Source organism: Parasteatoda tepidariorum, chromosome X1 (assembly GCF_043381705.1).
Source record: "Parasteatoda tepidariorum isolate YZ-2023 chromosome X1, CAS_Ptep_4.0, whole genome shotgun sequence".
NCBI lineage: Eukaryota > Metazoa > Arthropoda > Arachnida > Araneae > Theridiidae > Parasteatoda > Parasteatoda tepidariorum.
Genome location: NC_092214.1, coordinates 45,673,910 through 45,696,293, shown reverse-complemented (window position 1 = coordinate 45,696,293; position 22,384 = coordinate 45,673,910). Strand labels below are relative to the sequence as shown.

Below are 22,384 nucleotides of genomic sequence, written 5' to 3'. Positions count from 1 at the left end.
AGAAAAAGTAGGGTATCTTTCAAGCTAAGTGGATCACGTACCCCCACTTCATCATTTCCATTTATTATGAAATTTGATCCTCATCCCGATAAATCTGCAAAATTTCGAGTTCTGAAAAATTTAAGACTTTTTAAATAAAAACTACAATGCAGTAAGGAATGATTGATTAAGCTGAGTAGAGGAAAAATGAGCGCTATACTCCACTTTTCGGGGTGATGACCTCTCCTCTATAGGATGAGAGCTACACCCCACTTACTCACTAAGGATGACAGTTTAATCCCAATGATAAGGTCTTTGTATGGATGAAGTAACAAGGCTCTTTACTTAGCATGGTTTGGACTAAACAAATGCTTCTTAAAATATTTGGGTATTTATTTCTTCTCAACTATGGATGTATTTGAAAAATTTGACGATAAATTTTTGATCTGAAACAAGTTTCAAATGCATATAATTATAAAAGAATGAGCAAAGTGTCCTCCATGATGTAAACCATATATTTGCTCTTAACGTGGCCTGGTTTGGACCAATGCTTCTTAAAAATTTTGGATTTTCTTAAAAATGCTTTTTAAATTATTTCTTCACATCTTTCTGTATTTTTGAAAGATTTCACGCTTACTTTGTAATCTGAAACAAGTTTCAAATGATTTTATCATTACAAAAAATTTTAAAAATTCGCAAAATAAACTCTATTATGTTAACTATAAATATGCTCTTTATATAGCATTGCTACATGCTTTTTATATTATGCCCATAATTGTGAAGAAATAAATACCCAAAATTTTTAAGAAGCATTTGTATAGTTCAAACGAAGCTACGTCATTCCTATTAAGAGCTTACCAGTCGGTTGATCAACTTGGTCATCCACTCGATCACTTACCCCAGCCAGTGATGCTTTATGTCGATGATCTATTGGGAGCCGTGTCTTATGATCAGTCCTCGGAGGGATGCTGCTGCTGCTGTTGTTGTAGTTGTAGTTCATTTACGTCGCCTTAGAGCTGCACATAGGCGATGGTCTGGGAAACATCCCTCAGGATGATCCGAAGACATGCCATCACGATTTTGATCCTCTTCAGAGGGGATGGCAACCCCCGCTTCGGTAGCCCAACGACCTGCACGCGAAGTCGAGCACTTTACGGTAGAACAGTTTAACGAGGATCAATACCGCACACCCTCAGTCTCTACGAAGAATAATCCAAGTGGTCACCCACCCGCATACTGGCCGCAGCCGGTGATGCTTGACATCTGTGATCTGCTGGGAACCGTGTCTTAACGATCAGTCCACTGCGGGATCGGTGGGATCCACAAAATGAAAGAATACTTTGCATTATCTATTGAAACAAAATATGGTATACGGCATTTCTTTGGATGTATAGAAAAAACCATCAAAGCGAACGGTTTTTCTTGCCGTGCAAATGGTATCCAGTTCCTCATGTACGGAAGTAGGTATCCAACCATTATATCTCGGCTACCTCCGCAAAGTCATTGAATTATTTATCTTCTCATGCAAACTTTATTTTATTGGCAACAACGTTACCATTGCGACGGTAACTATGCAGGAAAGGCTAAATAAACAAACCCCCCTTCAAAGCGGACCAAATTTTTAAGAGAGTCGAAGTTTTGCTTCAAATGTAGTGATCAAAACGTTTACTATCCATATTTATTTTTTGATATTCCTATACTTTTATGATGGCAGATCGAGCATTACCGATTATTTTTCTTAATTTAAGTGGCGAAATGCTTTATGTAATTCAACAACGACTTGAAGCTCAGAATGTTTCTGAAGACAAATCCAATAAAGGTAATATGCGGGACATAGTTTTACATAAATGCTTTAAAAAATTTTAAGGAGCTTAAACTAATATACCGTATGTTTTGAGCATAAGCAAGATAGTTTGTAAACATGTAACTGGTTATTAGTTTCGAAAATTAAAATATTTTCATTATCTCTATGTATATTTTTAAAAGGAATATACTATAAACATCGTAATTTAAAAAGAGAAAATATGTGTGTTTTAATATATGTCTACTTCTATATCTCTGGAACTAATTTACTTCACCTTTCTGTGTGTACTAATTAATTGTTCGTAAATTAATATAAAGTTCGAACTTTTTGCTTAACGTCTTTTTATAAAATTCACGATGAGCGTTTTAAAGGTATGCTATTACTTTCTACAAATATCATGGAATTGTCTTGCATATATGTTTCCAAACTGTAGCAAATTATAACCAGAAAAAGTAAGTTGTGAATAATTCTGTATAAACACGCAATTGCTTATTCATTTTGATAAACCCATCATTTTTTATTTTATTTTTCAAGAAATACACAAAGTAGTTGTCTCTTGCCTAAATATAATTCTTTGTTTAACGAAAGAGACATATTTCAATATCATGCAGAATAGAATTTTGTCCTATATCTAACCCTTAATCAAAGTAACCCTTAGAAGTGAACATCACCTCTCAGTTTCCAGGATATTTTATTGGTTAATTTGTCTTACATTTCAGATTCAGTTTTTTCAAGTTTGATTAAGCTAGTTTATATATATATATATATANATTAGATAAGTTAAAAATGAAGATAAAACAAGGAAAAATTAAAGACATATGAAAAAAAGGGGGGGAAATAATAAGTAAAAAAATAACAAACAAAAGTTTAAAAAAAAAAAAAAGGATTAAATTTTATTTAAGAAAACCGGAAATTATTAGTGTGCTCTATTTTTTAACATTTCATAGGTATCCTATTAATTTTCTAAGCTTTTCTTTTATTTAGATAGTATATTATCAATTTTTAGTCCTATTTCAGTTTCAAAATTTGTATTTTATTTCAAAGCATTTTTACTAAACTTTTATTTTGAACTAATTCTTATAGATGAATTAAGTTAAAGTTTAAATAATAATAATTTTTTAATAAATAAAGTTTTTAACTACCTAGCTGTGTTTGACAACTGGCATGATCTCTTCCACATACTTGTTGTTTTGCAGCTTATCATTGTTGGATTATAAATCTTGGAATTTATTTTGAAAAAGGAAAATCAAGTTTAAGTCTAAATATTTGTTGAAATAAAAGAAGAAAAAAATTAATTTCACCAAAAGGAACTTGAAATTCCTTATAAGAACAGAGCTATAGGCAGAAGTATGATTTTCTTTCTCTTGGCTTTTGCAGGTTGTCTATTTATTATAATATTAATTTAATGTTAATTTTATTTTAATAATTATTAATTTTTTTTATATTATTATTTTATATTATATAAAAATTAATAATAATAATATAAAATTAATAATTAATAATATATATTATTTTATATTATATTTTATATTATATTTTTTTTACATTATTATTTAATATATTATTATTTTTATTAAACTGGCTTATTTTTATTATGGATGCTCTTACTTTTATTTTAATCAGATGGTTTCATTGCTGATATCACTTTCAAATGAAAATTCTTTTTTTTGGGGGGGGGGGCTATAAAGTGTTTCACACACAATTAATGACATTTAAGTTTTCAAAATGTCTAATAGTGTTTTAATAAATATTCTTATGTTCAATGTGGACTTTATTTTAACTGAAAAGCAATTTTCTACTTTTAACCTATATTTTCTATTCTATTTAGTTATTGAAGATATTTTAACTACCATGTTAAATGACCAGTTTATTGAAGAACTCTTTAAACCTCAAAACATGTATTCCCGATCAGCTATGCAGTCTGTTTTTGAAAAATTGGTACACTCATCAATTATGAGACTAAACACAACTAGCATGAGTAAGGTAAGTATATAAACTGAAGAGCTTTGTGTGAAATAGTGACAAGCCAAAAAAAAAAAAAAAAAAATTTACTTAAATCCTAGTTTAAAAAACACTTTTTATCATTATTTGAAAATATGGCTTATTATTAAAATAAGTGTTATTATTAAAATAATTTATTAAACTCAAATACATGAATAAATTGCAATTATTTTCCCTGGATAGATCTTTAATTTAGTAAATACTCTCAGCTATTTAAATTTAGGAGAAAAATTTATTGTTATTTTTGTGAAACTCAGAACATGGGGTACATTGGTACAGTGCGCCAAAAAAAGGGGGCACTTTGATCTAATGATCGAATCTTCATGCTCTAGGACTCATTCGTAATGGTTCAAGGAGGTGACCTGAAATATGCTAATTAATTAGTGCAAATGATATTTTAAGTTACGAAATCAGACACAAAAATGTACTTTCTCTAAATAATCATACTTTTTTTCAACGGATTTGTGTTCTGACCTCCAAAATATAGGGGTTCCCATATATCCCATAGTTTGACAAGAAGAGCAATTGGAATTTTACTTTCTGCATATTTCACCATATCTCAAAAACTTTTTAAGCGAATTGAAACATTTTTGCTCTCAATTATAAAATTCATTTATCCAAAGATAGTTCCATGTAAAAAAAAAATTTACACTATTTAAAATAAGCCGTAAAACTTTTGAATTGTAAGATATATAAATTTTTACATAATTTTACACATCAAATTATAAAACTTGAACAAAATCTGTTGAATAGTGCCTGAGAAATCAAATTTTAAATATACAAAATTTTTAATCCTTCATATAGTATTGCATTATAAAAACCAAATCTGTTTTCAAAAAATATTACTTATATTTGTTTTTTAATTTTTTTCTTTGTTTTTGTATTAAATCTGGTAAAAAATTATTGTGCTATTATAATTCCTTAAGAAACTTTTGAATGTGACAGAGTTATAATAGATAGATAGTATAAAATTATTGTAATTAATTATTGATGTAATCATTGTATTAAATCTGAAAATCTTTTTTTTTTAAATAGCTTTATGATTTAATGTTGATGGTTTTCAAGTATCAAGTATTAAATTGCCGATGTGCTGAAGATATTCTTTTGGTTACATTAAATCACATGGATGCTATAAGGAACTGTGCTGTCTCTTATCAAGAATTAAGGATTAAAGTTGAAAATGTTTTCTTTTTATTAGTTTCAGTAAGTAAGGATTGCATTAAAATTTTTATATAAAAGATAAATTTTAAACATTATAGCTAACATGTCTATGAAGATAACAGGCTATATGCAACTTTATTTTTAGAATTATGAAGATATGAAACATTTGGATTATGAATGCTTATTTAGCTGTATTACAGCATTTTTACAAGACCTGAATATTAGAGTAAGTTAAGTTCTTGTTTGTTTGTGTTTTTTTTTTTTAAAAATTCTTTTTATATTCAATATTGCATTTTTATTTCAGACTATAGAACTTCAATATATATACAGTGAACTCTCACTTATGCACCGGTGTAAGGTGCCAAGAGAAAAAGGCGCATAAGTGAAAAACTTCAAAATTCAAAAATGCAACGTAAATTGCAGTGACAATATGAATAAATATGTTTCTAAAGATTAAATGTTAAAGTTTTAGTTAGATATAAATGAACACTTCTTCACAAAAAATTTGAGTTTTATGGGTGGGGTGAAACATCACATGATAAATTTCTAAGAAAAGTACTTGACGTCATAATATGCTGCACAAGAAGTTGTTAGATTACTAATGTCACTAAACAGATCACCTCCTTTTATTTACTTAATGTCCATCTGACTTCAAGTAAGTGATCGCGGTCTCTTTCATCTTTCGTATTCCAGGTGTCTTTTTTTTTCTCTAGAAAACAGCATGGGAGTAAAATTAACCTCTGGACAAGAGGAATGGTAATTTTCTAAAAGATGAATGGGCTTTCATTGTTGTTAGTGTAACAGATAAGACATCCTATTCAATGTCTTTCCAGAAGCAGCAAAAATGAAAAGGTCACAGGGGGAAGCAAATTCAATAGGATCTAACAACATATATTTCTTTTCATCTGTAACAAGGATTGCTTATTTGTTTCCTTTTTAATTTAAAACATTTTTCTTTTAAAAGAAAAAATATTTAAAGGATTAAAATGTTAGCCTAAAATTTCGGCGCATAATTGAAAAATTGACTTTTAGAGCGACGCATAAACGAAGGATGTTTATCATTATTTTCCTATCTAATGTACTGGGACCTATTAAAATCGTCTTATAAATGAAAAAGGTGCATAAAAGAGGTGGTGCATAAGTAAGGGATCACTGTATATATATATTTATGTGATAACTTTTCTAAGTCTAAAAATTGTTACTGTGCTAATAGTAAATATCATATAAATATATTTTACTTTACAATGCTTTTAACAATATATATATATATATATACTTACTNGTAGTAGTAGTAGTATATATATATATATATATATATATACTACTACTACTACCCTGCACACTTAGCAATAAGATTTAAAGCTTTCAAAGTTTTAGAAGGCCGACAATAAATTACGAAAGAAAACAAGTATTTTTGAACATCCTATGCCAGATATAATCAAGCAATAAGCTTGTAACTTGTATAGATTACTTTAGCTGTTATTTTTAATAACTGCATAAAATTTCATAAACGTAGAGTAAATATTAATAGAGATATGGACGTTTTTATAAAAATTTATTTTTTTCTCTTACGTTTTTTCTGCTGTAACAATGTTCAATGAAATTAAACAAAATTTTTGGAGCAATTTAAAATTAATTACAAAATTATTGATTTAAAATTTAGAAAAAATTTGTCAAAAACTACGCAAGTACAAAATATTTAAGGTAGTTCTTTTACACTGTGCTTGAGCAGAAAAAATTTTAAGAAGTTTTTTCATAATTTTGTAATAAATCATGTTAGGCAACTAATGAAAAAAGTTTGATTTGAATATTTTAAAAATTTAAAAACTTTCAAGAATTTTCAAAGTAGTTTTTGTACTATCAAACAAAATTTATTAAAAGTAAAACCAAAATTATGAGGATCATCCCCCAAGATTACCGTATTTTCAAGAAAAAGTAAAGTTTAAAGTCCAATAGAATCCCTTTTAATTGCCGCGTCATAATAAAAACGTCTATTAAAACACAAGGTTTTTTTAAAAAGGAAAAACTAGATTAAAACCAAAACAAAAATCGTTCTTAATTTTTAAATGAAAGACTTAATGCTGAAAGTCACAATTTAACTTTTGCATGTTTGCCGTATTTTTAGAAAAAAAGGGTAACCATAAAGGAATAATGTTTATTTGATGTGCTCTTTAAAAAGTGCTGCCATAATAAAAGCACTGATAAAAAGAAAAGATAATAAAAAGAAGCTAAAAAAGAAATAGAAAAAAAATTGTTCTTAGTTCTTAAATCTAATCTTGTCATTGAGAATTACAGTTTTCTATGTTACAAGTCTAGCAAATAGGGTTGTCTATGGGCTGAGAAGATTTACTAATCTAGGTTCTTTCTAGAAAAACGAAGTTCTTAAACTCCAAAACTCTTATCCGGCCAGTCTTGACCTATGCTTCTGAAGCTTGGACAATGACAAAACTGAAGGAAAATTGTATCGCAACATTTGCGAGAATGATTTTGCGGAGTATACTTGGTAATGTGTATATGAAAACTATAGCTGGAGAAGGAGATTTAACTTTGAACTGTACAAGATTTATAAGCAACCTGTTATTATTAAATACATGAAACTAAATAGAATGAATTAAATGGCCCATGTGATTCGAATGAGTGCTGACAATACAGTAAAAAAGATACTGCTTTTTACACCCACTGGAAAAAGAAAGCGGGGAAGTCTGCGGTTGAGATGGGCTGACCCAGTGGAGTCTGATTTTCTTGCAATTAATGAAAAGAATTGGAGATCAAAGATAAATCGGAAGTCATTATGGAGGAATCTTCAGAGGAAGGCATTGGCTCACATTGGGCTGTCTGGCCAACTATGATGATGATGTTACAAGTTATCTGTCTATTAGAAAGGCTCCCATATAATACAGATATACAAGGAAAAACCAAACAAAAAAAAGTAACTTGTCTAGATAAAATTTTATAAAAATCACTAATATGAAACTCGTGGTTCAACATAAAGTTATCTAGTTTCAATTCTTCAAATTTTGCTTTTCCATTTATCATTCAGAACATAAATAAACAAGTTTTAGAACTTACAAAATACATAAAAACACAATTTCTAACAATGTATAGTAAAAAATACAATTTTATATTATATATTATTAAATCAATTAACCTCCCCCCCCCCAAAAAAAAAGAAAAGAAACTTTGCCGAAAAATACTTTCCCAAATAATTTTTTGCGGAATATTTGCTGAACATTCAGCTGAATATTTGGCAAAAGGGCGGAATACGGAATAGTGGCTGAATATCCATTAAATCTCTAATATGTGTGTGTGTATATTTCTGATTTCCAATTGTTATGATACAAGTATGATATGACATATGACAAATAAGAGGATATGTTAAACAATACATTTTACGGTGTCAAATTACAAAGAAAGTAAACATACAATAAAAATAATAAAAACATTAAGTTTTCACCATTTTTCAACTCATTACTTCCATTTAAAAAAAATTCAAACAGAATTATCTCAGATTTGTACTTATAATACTGGTTTACCTTTTGCAGTTATTTCAAGTTTTCATTAATTTTAATATCAAGTAGATAGCTTGAAATGGAATAAAATCAAAATTTCAGTAACGGAGAATAATCATTCAGGGACAATGGGGTTATATTTTATTGCTAGATTAAAATTAAGTTAATAAATGCATCAGTCCTTGTTTTATTTATTTTTTATTATCTTATTTATTTTTTTAGCTACTATTTATGGATAATAAAAATTGTATATTTAAAAATAAAGTGTTCAAAAAAATTAAAATCTTGCTTTTATTGCCAGTGTCAGATACCTACCGGTTTAAGGTGTGACGCTATTTATAAATAATTATTAAATAATTTTAAGCATCTGAAAAGCTTGGAAGCATATCTCCAATATAGCTAAAAGTTTAGTACTCATGATTAGTTTTTTTTTAATTTCCTTTTGTCTTATTTTTTGTAAAGGATTTACAAATCAATTGAAATACTCTTAAAAACTTACTACAATAAGCACACACCGTAATCTATTAGGCTGGCCTAAGTTTTTTTCTTTCTGTTATCTTCTATAGCTCACTACTGTGTTGAAGAGACTATTTTAAATTCTGCAGACTTAAAAATTTTTCTAAATAATTTCAAAGCTTACTTCGTTTTTATCAAAAATAAAGTATATTATTAAAAAAATTACTTATCTTCAAAAATATATATCTAAAGCTTGTTAGAGGAAGATACAAGTTAAATAAATGTTTTTAATCAACAAAAAAAAACTTTATCAAATCATAATTCTTGCTGTAGAAATTATAGATTTAACTAAAAAGGAATTATGTAAATTTAAAGTTGTGTCTTATTGTTTCTTACCCAAAAAAATTTACATTTTACCATTCCTTTGAGTGAGGCATCCTTCTCACAGTTTATGATAGAAATTACATTTTAAATCTTAGTAATTTACATGTTTCATTACATTTCTCTGAACATAATTTTAATTTTGCTACTCAACTTATGGTAATTTACTATGAATTATCAATTATGACTGGTAATTTACTATGTAAAAATATGAAGAAAAAATATTTTGTACTCTGAAACCACATTTTGATATGGTTGAATAATTTTAACTAATATTTTTTAATAAAAATTATAACCATTATGCGTTTTATTTCTCAAAGCAGCTAAATTTAAAAAGGCTAAGAAAATTATCCCACCTGACCCTTTAAATAACATGAAACATTTCCTATAAGAAATGGCTAAGCCCAATTTTATTAAGTTTAACTAGCCTTGATCAATTTTATTTAAAAGAAATTTGTCATCCAGTCTTAAAACCATCTGTAGATTTTAAAACTACAATGAATAATAAAGATTGTCCTTTGAGAATTCATAAAAATATATAAGATTGCTATCATTCCTATCTAACATCTGAAGGAGTATTATTTCTAAAACTTCTCACTTAATGGCAGCTGCATACGCAGCCAACTTGCCACTATATGGTGTCTACAAGCACAGTCTTGCCCAATTTAAATTAAGGTATTTTCCCAAGGAAAGTGATCAGAACAGTGCAGGGAGTTCTAGAATACAGACGGTTTTCAGCTCCGTCATGCTGATGTTATAATGTTTCATTCAATAAATTATTAAGTTTTTTCGAAACCTACTAAATCGTAAGACAACATTGGTGAATACAGAGGCTTGAACGCGCAACGCAACCATCTCATTCCTTGACGCATTGCAGTAATGCACTACATTGCCTTGATTTGTCAAACAAATCACCTCAGTTTACTAGATTTACTGCATTGGAATGGCTAGTCCTACTAAACTCTTGTGAAATGCTCATGACTGACAATGAGTGAGACTTCTCTTTCACTGGAGGGGGAGTGTGCTGCCACTATATATAAAGCTTCCTAACTCATGTACTACCTTATCTAAGGTTATTGTGTTTCGAGTGTCTGACTATGACTCCAGAGACCTTGGTTTCAGTCCCACCGTTGGCGAAAAAACATCTATCTCCCACATTCTCCTCCACACATGAAAAATGTTAAAATAATAAAAATATAAAAAAAATGTCTTTTTTTCTGATGTTAAGATTTATAAAGTTTAACAGTTATAATTTCAAATTAATTGAACTTCAAGTATTTTCTAAGAAATTTGCTTTTATTGAGTGGCTTAAGTGTGTCAAACATTGGTGTTCTTGCAGACTCAGAATCTGCAGTTGAGGCTGATTTTTAGAATCAACTTAAAGCCATGAAACTTAATTTTGCTAACAAAGTTAAACAGCTACGCTTTGATCAAGTTGCTATCTATTCACAGCTTCCGTATTCTTGGATAAAATTAAAAAATTTTGTTCAAGAAATAAATAGTTTAAATTATATGGAATAGCTGTTCTGCATTTGACTGAAAAAATGTATTTTCTCAATAGCAGCTAAATTATATATTTTGTTTTCAAATTTTATTTTTTAAACATTAAGTTGTCATTCCTATTAAATACTTTCATTGAAATTATCCATTTTCTTCAAAAACAAAGTTTATTTTTATCTGCTTGTGACATCACAAAATAAAACTTTTTGAAAAAATTTAAAAATTGGGTAACTTTTCTTTTGTCTAATTTTATTTAATAAATATATGATAAAAATAAGGAAAATTAAATAAAAATATATTTATAGCTATTTTATGCTCTAAGTTTAATGCAGAATATTGATAATTAAATTTTCAGGAGTAATATGGTAAAATTATTGAGTGGAGTCTTAAAAGCAATATTTTTTTACATTTTCATATCTTTTTCTATCTATTTTCATTAGATAGAAAATAATGTGAGATTATAATTACTCAATGTATTTTTAGATCTTTACAGTTGATACACACACATTTTATACAGGCAGGAAAAAAAAACAGAAAAAAGAGCTAGGGCTGAAAAAAACAAGGAACAAATAAAAAAAATACTTATTAAGTTTTCAAAATTAAAAAAACGAAATTTCATGATTTAAGATATCAGAAGAAGAAACATTATCTGAAGGTGGAAATTCAGAACAGAAGAAAGCAAATTTAGCACTCTATATGAAACTAAATAACATGCATACATGACACATGCCAAAATATTTCATTTTTACTGAAACCTTATGATCCAACTGCATATGTAGTTTGGTAGAAGATAAATAATAATTTAAAGCACAATTAAGAGCATGGCCAAGCGCTGGAAGATTTACCATTGATGATGAAACATGCAAGCATCAAAAGAGTTCTATTAGCTGAAAAGAAAGTTATAAAATTGAGAACAATTCAAAAGGATTTTGCAACGTATGAAATTTAAAATTCTTTCTAGAATAAATTTTTCTATTCTGTCTAGCAGTGTTTTTTTTTTTTTTTTTTTTTTTTTTTTTTTTTTTTTTTTTTGTCAAAGCTTGACAAAACATATGTAATTAACTTGGGTATTAAGGCTAAATATAAAAGCGTGATGTTTTCTTACATTAAATTTCTATATGATTTAGGTTTTAAAATGCTTACTAAGAATGTGTAAAGAAAAAAGTTGTTTTCTAGATTAGAATTTAATAAAATTAAATTAGCAAATTTAGGAAGACAGCATTAAATATTCTTGAAATAATACAATATATTAAGTAGTGAGAAGGCAGAGAAAGCCATTGTAAATTCAATACCAATGTAATAATACCAAATTAACTATCAATAAATGAAAACGTTATGCAAAATATGTGAATCATTACCCAGAGAGATGTTAATTGATTCAGCTACTTAGGAAAAATAATACACATAACAAATACTGAAATGATTCAAATATAAATTATTGTTGTTGTAGTTCATTTACGTCGCTCTAGAGCTGCACAATGGGCTATTGGCGACGGTCTGGGAAACATCCCTGAGGATGATCCGAAGACATGCCACAGCAATTTTGATCCTCTGCAAATCCTTCTGATCCTCTCTCTCATATTTGTCAATAACTGTGATAAATTCAGACAAAATATTGTAATGCTTGGGTTGAAATTTTTGTTTTCTTTTCTTTTCTCTAATAACATAGGATAGAAATTGAAGTTTGTTCTCTTAATTTAATAAATTATCATAAAAATAGTTCATAAAAAATAGTCAGAATGGGTTGAAATTAGTGTTATTTCCTTATAAACTTCCAGTGCTTGATATTCCCATGTGTCTCTCATGTGATGAACAAGTGAAAATTTTAAAAACCGTAATTGCAATATTATACTGACTTATAATATTACTAAAACTATTGCAAAGCATTTGCAAAAGTTCACATTTTACTTAAATAAATACAATTGTTAAATTATTTAAAAAAATATATTTATGCAATTTCAGCTTCATTCCATATGTGATGCCAGCTTTAATTGTAATAAATAATTTATTTTTGGACTTTCAAAAAATTCATTAGTCTTAATTAAAGAATTATGAGTACTTCATAAAAATAACTTGAAATTTCTATTTTTTAAGTATTAAAACAATCTAATAAAGAAAATGCACTGAAAAATATCTGGCATATAACCATTGAATCACCTATTATGTGTCTATAAGTTTTAATGATCTCTCATTCATCTGCACACATATTTTTGCATAAATATAATTTTTTATTTCATATATTCTTGTTTTTCTCCATGAAAATATTTAGAGATTTAAAATTATTGATTTTTATTTTCTTATTATTTTGCCAACTAAATAATACATGAAAATTTCTGTATTATTTCTGTTATTATTACTGTTCTGTATCCAAACTAAACTGATAAGTTAGTTATTTTGTCTTCAAATGCAAAAAGCAAAAATTTTTCAAACAAATCAAATCAAAATGTTATGCATAAATTTGATGAAACTAGATGCAACAGTAAAACTAAGTTATAAATGTTTCTGGATTTAACCTTTGTATCATTGTTATTTTTACATTAATTTGACTGTAAATGAATATTTAGCTACAATAAATACAGCAATCGTATTCTGTATTAAAATTTAAAAAATTATGTGCATTAGAAAAATGTTAATTCTTAATATTTCAAATGTTCTTTTTGCAATTTAGGTGTCAGTATTAATGAGATTAGGATTACAATTATCTAATGGAGAGATTGTTCGCTGTGATTCAAAAGCTGGCTTTGAAAGTTCTATTTCTACGTATGCTAAATATTTTCTTTTATTCTTCTTAACACTGTTTTTTCCTTAAAATATCTAAAGATAAAATATTTTTTTTAAAAATAATATAATAATATTATTATATTACTTTTTAAAGATAAAATATTTTATTTAAAATATCTTCTCAACTATTGGGTCTTAATTTCATACCTGATCACGAAATGCCTAGTCACAAAATCATAGATCCTTAAAAATACATTAGTTTAAATTTTTTGTTTTAACCCATTAATGGTCTATGCATTAAAATAATGTGAAAAGTGCCTTAGTTGCAAAAATTTAAAAATAACTTCATTTTGATTTTCAAAAAAAATATTTTTGCATTATTAATAAATTGAGATGGATACAATATCATGATTTGCTGCAATAAATATTCATGATTAAATACTGTGCAAACAGTTTTTGAAAGCTTGAAAAAAAAGTACTGATCCACAAATCATAATGCTAGACATTAAGGAATTGCTTTTTCTTCTTAATTAACTAAATTAAACGAACCTTTCAGAGGATTTATTTTCTTTAGTTAAACATGGGTTGCCGAACTTTGAATATCCTAGTGATCATTTCCTCCTTTAACCTCATCTATGTCTTTTGTTTCTTTTTTTCTCCTTTTCTTTTGCACTTCCCTTCATTTATTTTTCATTTCTATTTGATTTCACTACCTCAAAATTACTTGGAAGGAGCATTATTTAAAATTTTAATTACTTTTCTACTGTTCCAAGACAGAAAGTGATTGACTCCATATAATGGAAATTCATTATAATGAGCATTTTCTCTAGATGATAGAACACATTGTGTCTAAATCGTATTACAGTAGGGAACCGATTATCCGGAACGGTCGGGACCATCGCCATTCCGGATAACTGATTTTTCCGGTTTTCTGAATCTCTACAAAAAGCCGTTTTTTTTATTGTTTAGCCCAACTAAAAAAAAATTTGGAAATAATCTTAAAAATAAGAGAAAACGATGAAGTAATACACTAATGATTATTTCCAAAATGATGGTAAGGTAAACATCTTTAAAAAAAAGAAAGAAAAAGCATAAATTCATATGAGGAAAAAAAAATTTTTTTTTTTAAAATGACGAGAAAATTTATGGAATTTCGTTCCGTTTTTTTGGTTTTCCGGTTTTCTGATTTCCGGATAACGGGTTCTGTACTGTTTCATATATTTGAATTCTAATATTAGTCTCATATCTTATTTAAAAATGTAACCATAAATTTGATACCTAATAATAAGCTTTGTCTAGTCTAACAATAGTAAACATAGGTTTACATGCTGATCATAAATATTAGAAGCTTATACTTATTGGCTAAATTTGGATTAAGTTACAACACATTATGATTATTATGATTTTGCCACATCTAATATTTTGTTAATTTAATTTCTTTAAATTTTGTTTTTAGAATGCAAAATGATGATTATATTGTGAAAGGAGAAGCAATGCAAGAAAAATGGAAAAAAAGTTTGCCACAAAGATGCTTTGATTTTGATGGAAACAGGGGTATTTCACTGGGAACAAACATGTATGTATTTGTGTTTTATAAAGATCAGATTGTCAAGAAATTAAAAGATTCCTAAATTGCTAATTTTCTAACAGTTGATATGAAACCTATGACTTATATTCACAACTTAATCCTTTTCAATGATTACTTTTTTTGGGGAGGGAGGTTATTGGGTAATTTCACACAAGGTTCAATCTATAAATGAGGAAAATTGGAAATCTAAAACATAAATGAAAGGTCTAAAATTATAATAATTTAAAATTTAACACTCGTTCTATTTTTGTCATTGTTTGTTTTTAATAATTTTAATCAATATTTTGCATGTACAGTTTGATGGAGATAAAGTTAAATTTTTTATTATCCATTAAAACCTCTTTCATGGCATTTACTTTCATAAAATAAGGCAATTGAGAAAAAACATTCCCTCAAAACATGAGTTTGCTTAGTAATTTCATTTCCACATGGTATTCTAAGAATGATTTAACAATAAATATAAAACCAGAAAAGTATTAGTAAAATAGGAAATATAGGAAAAAAAGCAATAAAAGTAACACATTCATTTCATATTAAAAATTTGTCTGAGGGAAACTAGAGACAGTAATTTTTTTTCATTAAATAACTGCATTTAGTTTTCCTTACTATTGCTTTTTTATTAAATCTAATTTCTATCATATTTATTTTCCATGCAAATGTATACAATTAAACAATACTAAAGTTTCACTTAGCTAATGGTAATGAAATTTCCTGATACAAATATTGTACTATATCCATCGTTAAATGAGTATACCTTAAATGAGTTTTCTTTTGGATCATGTTGCATCAACTGCCTCCTAAAAGTTATTATATTAGTTAATCATGCTTCTACCGCAGTAATATCAGCAATTTAAAGCTTATGACTCTATTTTTATATAGCAAAAACGCATTTTTATTTTTAAAAAATTAAGAACAGCTCTTATATATACTCGAGATTTGTTTATATTAATTTGTTGTGCAATGTTTTTTGCAGTTTCATCAAAAACATTAAAGTTTTTCAATTTTACATTAAAATTAATGCATTTAGTATAGATATATATATATATATATATATATTTGTGATTGAAACCTAGTTAAATCATTTTATTGTTGAAATTTGTCTATTACATTGGTGTCCAAAAGTTAAGCATAATTCGTAAAATGTGGAATAACAGAGTAAATAATGGTCAAATTGTTCAAAATCACTGTTTGATTGTAAAACAGTGCGCTTATGTAAAGCATTTAAGTTGACACAAAACATGTGCGAATATTATAATGAGTGTAAAACCAGTTCATATTCCATACAGAGTTCAGACTGGTTATGTGAAATTACTATGAAGCAATCAAAAAGGCCAAAAAATAAGACAAAAATGCAAAAGGGAAATGTTTTTGAATGGAAGAAATATTGAAATGTGGACGATCTCAAACAGAAGTGTCTCTAATTCTGATTGTGCCTCAGTGTGTGATCTCATGACAAAGGCAGAGGTTTCAAATTACAGAAGATGTTACCCAACGACCAGTGCAAGGTTGACCAAGTCTAACAATTGTTCATCATATTTCGCAATAGCTGTGTGATATCAGAGGGACAGTTACAGTCTGTTACTGCTAAAAAGTACAGGGACAAAGTCATCTAGCCTTATGACACTTCTATAAATTATGAAATTTCTTTAATATAGATTTTAGAAAGGTTCTACATGTAACTATTTTAGATTTATTTATAAATTTTTCAAAAATATTGTTTTTTTTAGACATGTTTCATAAATATGTTGTTTTTTAATTAAAACTTTATTTCAGATACATAAAATCTGCTGCAATGTTTCCAGGTCTTGATAAAGAAAATGATTCTGATATGAATCATAAAGAATGCAACGTAAGTATAATAGTTTGCTCAGTTCTAAGTTATAAAAATAATAATCCTTAAAGAGTTATATAGTAAAACCCTTACCTAACAAACACCTCTACAGAATGGACATCTAACATTGCGGACAACTTTCATAATGCAAAACAGTCTTCTATGAATAAATTATTGTGTATCCCTTCCCTAAGGTGAGCCCTCTTTTCAATGGACATACAGTAATCTGCATCTAGTAATTTTAAATCCCCTTTCAAGACGAACGCTTCATATTTTTATGAATTATTTTTAGTTTGATATTTTTAAACACTAATTTTACAGAGGCTTTATTTTTTATTAACAAAATAATAAAGTAGAAAGAGGGTCAAATTTTCTTGTAGAAATAGAAAGAAAATCACAATTGTAGCTTTTGAAGCAATTGTGCCGACTGTTATGTTATCTTGTATTGTGCATTGCAACAACAAACCAGTTTTTAGTTAGCATCATGTTATGCTAATAAAAATATGTCAAAACCTATCAGCCCCTAAATTACTTTTGTGCAAAAATGCTTGGTGGCATATTTACAGTGTTTTCATTTCAAGATTATTGAAACTCCATTTTAAAATTATTTGATTAAAGAAGTTTTGAACTCTAATACAAATTCTAATTAAATATTGGTATGGTGAAGGTATTAAGAATTATTGAAAGAAGGTAACACATTAAATGGCCAAAAAGATAAAAAGAAAAACATCGGCAAAAGCCTTAGAGTTTAGAACAATTAAATTTAAAGTATAGTGTAGAAACAAAGTGAGTGCCACCAGTTCCGGTAGAACATATTAGCTTGAAAAACAATAAATACTTAGGCTAAAAAAAATTCATTTCTCACCCATGTTAAAGCAAAATGACGGACATTAAAAGAAATAATGACGAGAACATTTTACAATTAAGAAAACATTTATTCGCTAAGCTTCAAAACTGACAATCATAACTCACACCAGCATATACAAAACAAGAAAATTAAAGCAACTTAAGTTGCCATCAAGTGTGGGGGACGAAATCCCAGAGAGGAAAATGAAATTAGTTAAGACAAGATATACTGAATGTTGACTAATGCTGTGGCATCATGCCTTTCCTTTTATGTTAGCTGCTTTGGCGTACAAAACGAAAATGGTTGACTCGAGAAAACAATTGTGCATCCAATGAGCGTTTAAGATTTAATTTAAATAAATCAAATTTGACAAGAAAAGAATAAAACTCATGCCAAAATTAGGTCTCCTGAACCTGTGACGTGGGACAAAAAAGAATGTACTAGAAACTTTGGTTTTTACCGACAAAGCATTAAAGTTACCTGAAGGTCAGAGATGAACAACAGGAAATAACATTCTTGGGGTAGCTGTTAACAGCTAAATTATAGTTAGTCTTAAAAGGTGATGAGAGAATTCTCATGCACAAAAGAGAAAAGGATACTTGGGGAACCATGAAAAAAAGGTACTTGCGTTTAGATGGTAGCAATACAAAAGTAACATCAAAAGAAACCATTAACAAATAAGAAAATGCCAGGGAAAAAATTGGGAAATAAAATAAGAATATTGTTACATTTTCTTAATAAGAATTAAATTAAGAATTACTTCACATAGATATTAATCATTCAAAATAAACTTAATATTCTAATATACAATTATTTAAATAATAAACAATGCTTTAAAATATTTTAACCCAATATTGTGGAAGTAATATATAAACAAATAGTTTAGTTGACACACAAACTAAATTACATTAAATAGGTAGAAATTAAATCACAACCATTATTCTTATCTAAGAACTATTAATTTAACAAAAATACACCATATTAAAGTAACATAATGATATTGATTGCCAAATATTTAACATATGTATATTAATTTTTCAAGGCTATATGTAATAAAATATTTTTTATGTTATAAACGAATATTCATATGTGATATACAATACCACAATTGGTATTAAAGAATATCAGTTGATACTGGTTATTCTCTTTTTTTTCATGCAGCGTACAGTGAAAAAAAAATTCCATATATTAATCTCAAACCATTATAAGTTGTTCAGTACTCCATTAATAAAATTATTCTTGAAACTATTAAAAGTTTCCATTCTTGACAAAGTAACTCTAATATTAAAAATAGTATTTTATATTATAGTTTTGAAATAAAATTTTCTTTTGCTGATCTTAAGTAGAACTAATTATTATTTTTCTATTTTGTCATTTACCCTTTCTAAAATTATTTTGGTGCATACATAACGTACCAAAATGTGTCCTGAATTTTTTCTTTGATCTACTTTGAGGCTTGACATTTTTTTTTTTTAGAAATAGACAAATATAAATCCTAAGTTGTTCAGATGTCTCAAATAAACACAGAAACAATTTCACAGAAAATCTGCAGTAAAACAACAGTTGCTAACCATTGCTTCTTTGAGAAAAAGAAATATTCAAAGTGTCCTTATCAAAAGTTATATTAAAATAACAATTGATGATTTGGCCTATCATTATTATTTGGTTTGATTAGGCCTATCATTGACCGAAGTTAAAATTATAATAAATATTCTTATAAAAAATTTGATATAGCACTCTTGGAGACATCCCAAATACATAGGAATAGAAAATTCTTTTGTAGAAAAAAAACCAGTGTACTGAGCAAAATTTAATAAGATTCAGATATAATAAATTTTATAAACACTTGAAGATTAAAATGGGATATTGTTTAATGGAATATGCATAGATTGAGTGAAGTACAGTATCATAACAACTATTAACTAATATTTGATTTTTATATAATGTTAAATGTTGAAAAATGTTCTTCTAAAAATACAGTTTACTCTAATTTACACCAGAAATTAAAATGTATTATTCTAAAACTAAGTAGATAATCATCACTTTAAATCAAATAAAATTTTATTGCCCAAATTCCTGATTGAAAAATTATATAAAAAATATCACGATTCAATTTTCCGTATTGAGCTTAACATGAGAAAAAAAAATTTTTTAGATTTGACGATTCAATTTAATGTGAATTTAGAAATATTACGTTTATGTGCCAGTAACTCCCAATATTTTGCCCACAACTTTTATTTACTTATCTTCATTTCTATTTTGTTTTATCCTTATTTTTTTAACTATACAAGCTATGTTCCGAATTAGCAGCTGAATAGCTCAGCTTTTATATTAATATATGTATGCTTTCTAGGATAGTGGAAAATATCATGCACTTGAGGAAGTAACCCTACTAAATCGCCTGATTGGAAATTCTAGCCAGTCTGAGTTTGTTCCAGATTTACTTTTTGCTTCTATTGATGAAGAATCAATAGAATGGTATTTATATTAAAATAGCAAGTAATTTATTGAGATATTACATTTAAAATTATTTATTTTATCTTTTATTTATTTTTTTCAGTCAAAAAGATTCATATGAGAAGAATGTTGGTTGTTTTGTAACTATTGATGCTTCTCAGGTACTTTATAATTTTACATATTTTTTTGTTTTTGTTTGCCTTTTTACAAAATCGGGCTTTTAGACCACTTCAAATTTAGTTATGTTAAATTAGTTCTACATGAGGGAATCGATAATTACTACTTTTAAAAGGATTGGATGTCAGCATGTCATGCAATATTGTCTTCTTTATTTTCTCTGCATTAAAATTTACAGTCTACTTATTAACTTCATTCTATAAGAATTATTATTCTTTTGAAAGCTTCCTTTCATGAATTAAATTTCAAAATCTATATGTCGGATAAAAGACCATTTTCATATTTTTCTTACTTATGCTTCTCCTGCAGAAAACTGAGAATTTAAAGAAGTTAATGTTAAATAGAAAAAACTACTCTAAGTGTTTCACCAATTAAAAATTTTAAAAATCAATAACAAATTTTGAAATAAACTTTTTTAAAAATGACACTAGACAAAAATGTCTGCCCCTACAACTTTTTGTGTAATTTAAATATTATTTGTTTACCTTATTTAATTTTTCTAAATAAAAATAAAAGTTCAACTAATTTAAGTAAAAACTGTTAATGTGATGTATTATTAAGAAGTATAATAATAATCTTATTAAAATTAGTAATTATCTAGCAAAAAAAGTGGAAATCTTTTGTATCTGACTTTTTGTCAAATCTATTATGTAGTTATTTTAACCATAGTTGGTTGATATCTATTTCTGAAGAATTCTTATCAGATTTTATTCATTTTAGAAAAGTAGAAATGAATTAGGACAGTTATCCCAAGAATTCTTTGTGAAAGAGGAGAAAAAAGGAGAAAATGACATTTTAGAACTTTTGGACTTTGCAGATAGTGATAAAATATAGCACTTTTAGGGACTTTTTTGAAGATGAAGTGTGATTAAATATAATTTCTTTGTAAAATATATGAAGTTTGTAAACATTTTTATGTCAATTATGTTAATCAAACATTGTTCACTCTTTATTTTAGAAGTTTATAACACATTCACTGTGATAAATTAGTTTATTTTTATTATGTAATTAAAAATTATTTTTATTATGTAATTTATTAAATAAATCTTCTTTAAATAAATTATTTGTTTCATTTTCATTATTTGTTAATTTTTTGGTGAAAAATTAGTTAATGTAATATTTGTTATATATAATAATTATTATGTCCCGCAGTGGACTGATCGTTAAGACCCAGCAGATCACCGAAGTCAAGCATCACTGGCTGCGGTCAGTGTGCGGGTGGGTGACCACTTGGATCAGTCTGCGTAGGGACCGAGGGTGTGCGGTATTGGCCCTCGTTAAACTGTGCTACCGTAAAGTGCTCGACTTCGCGAGCAGGTCATCGGGCTACCGAAGCGGGGGTGCCATCCCCTCCGCAGAGGATCAAAATTGTGATGGCATGTCTTCGGATCATCCTCCGAGATGTTTCCCAGACCGTCGCCAATAGCCCATTTGTGCAGCTCTAGTGCGACGTAAATTAACAACAACAATAATTATTATTTGATATAAATTTTATTTGATTATTTTTATTTGAAGATAAAGCTGTATTCAATTAGTTCTTGGTTATGGCTGCAAACAAATATAATTTATTTCTTGACCAGCTCTGATAATCATTTTCTCCCTAAAGAATATTTATTAATAAAATAACATTAATTTCTTCTGGTTTAGGAAAAAAACATCTTTTGTATAATATTATGCATAAATTTATGAATGAAAATGAGTTTTGCACAGCAATAAAAATATTCTAGTAAATAAGAAAAAGATATTTGAATGCTCTGTGTAGTTTTCAAGTGTGTTTTTAAACTAACAATCAGAAGAAGGAAATGTAAGGAAGGAATTTTGAAAAGTTAGCTAGTAAAAACTACAAGAATGATTAAATATGAAAAATTATAGTTTTGTCAATTTGAAATAAGTTTCTTAATGTCTTTGAAATACATCAATCAATGTTCAAAGTTAAATTAATTTATGTTTCTGCAAGTTAGTAGTCTGTTGA

General features: G+C 27.4%; 1 protein-coding gene across 1 annotated transcript; it reads left to right on the top strand.

Moving 5' to 3' along the window:
- Positions 1 to 1,540: 1,540 nt before the first annotated feature.
- Positions 1,541 to 21,472, top strand: LOC107448558 (Organic solute carrier partner 1). The gene is made up of 10 exons (XM_016063805.3): positions 1,541 to 1,798; positions 3,612 to 3,766; positions 4,820 to 4,987; positions 5,091 to 5,171; positions 13,460 to 13,551; positions 14,969 to 15,088; positions 16,874 to 16,949; positions 20,132 to 20,256; positions 20,339 to 20,396; positions 21,133 to 21,472. The coding sequence occupies exons 1-10, from the start codon at positions 1,684 to 1,686 to the stop codon at positions 21,244 to 21,246; spliced, it is 1,104 nt and encodes a 367-aa protein (XP_015919291.1). The 5' UTR covers positions 1,541 to 1,683; the 3' UTR covers positions 21,247 to 21,472.
- The last annotated feature ends 912 nt before the right edge of the window (positions 21,473 to 22,384 follow it).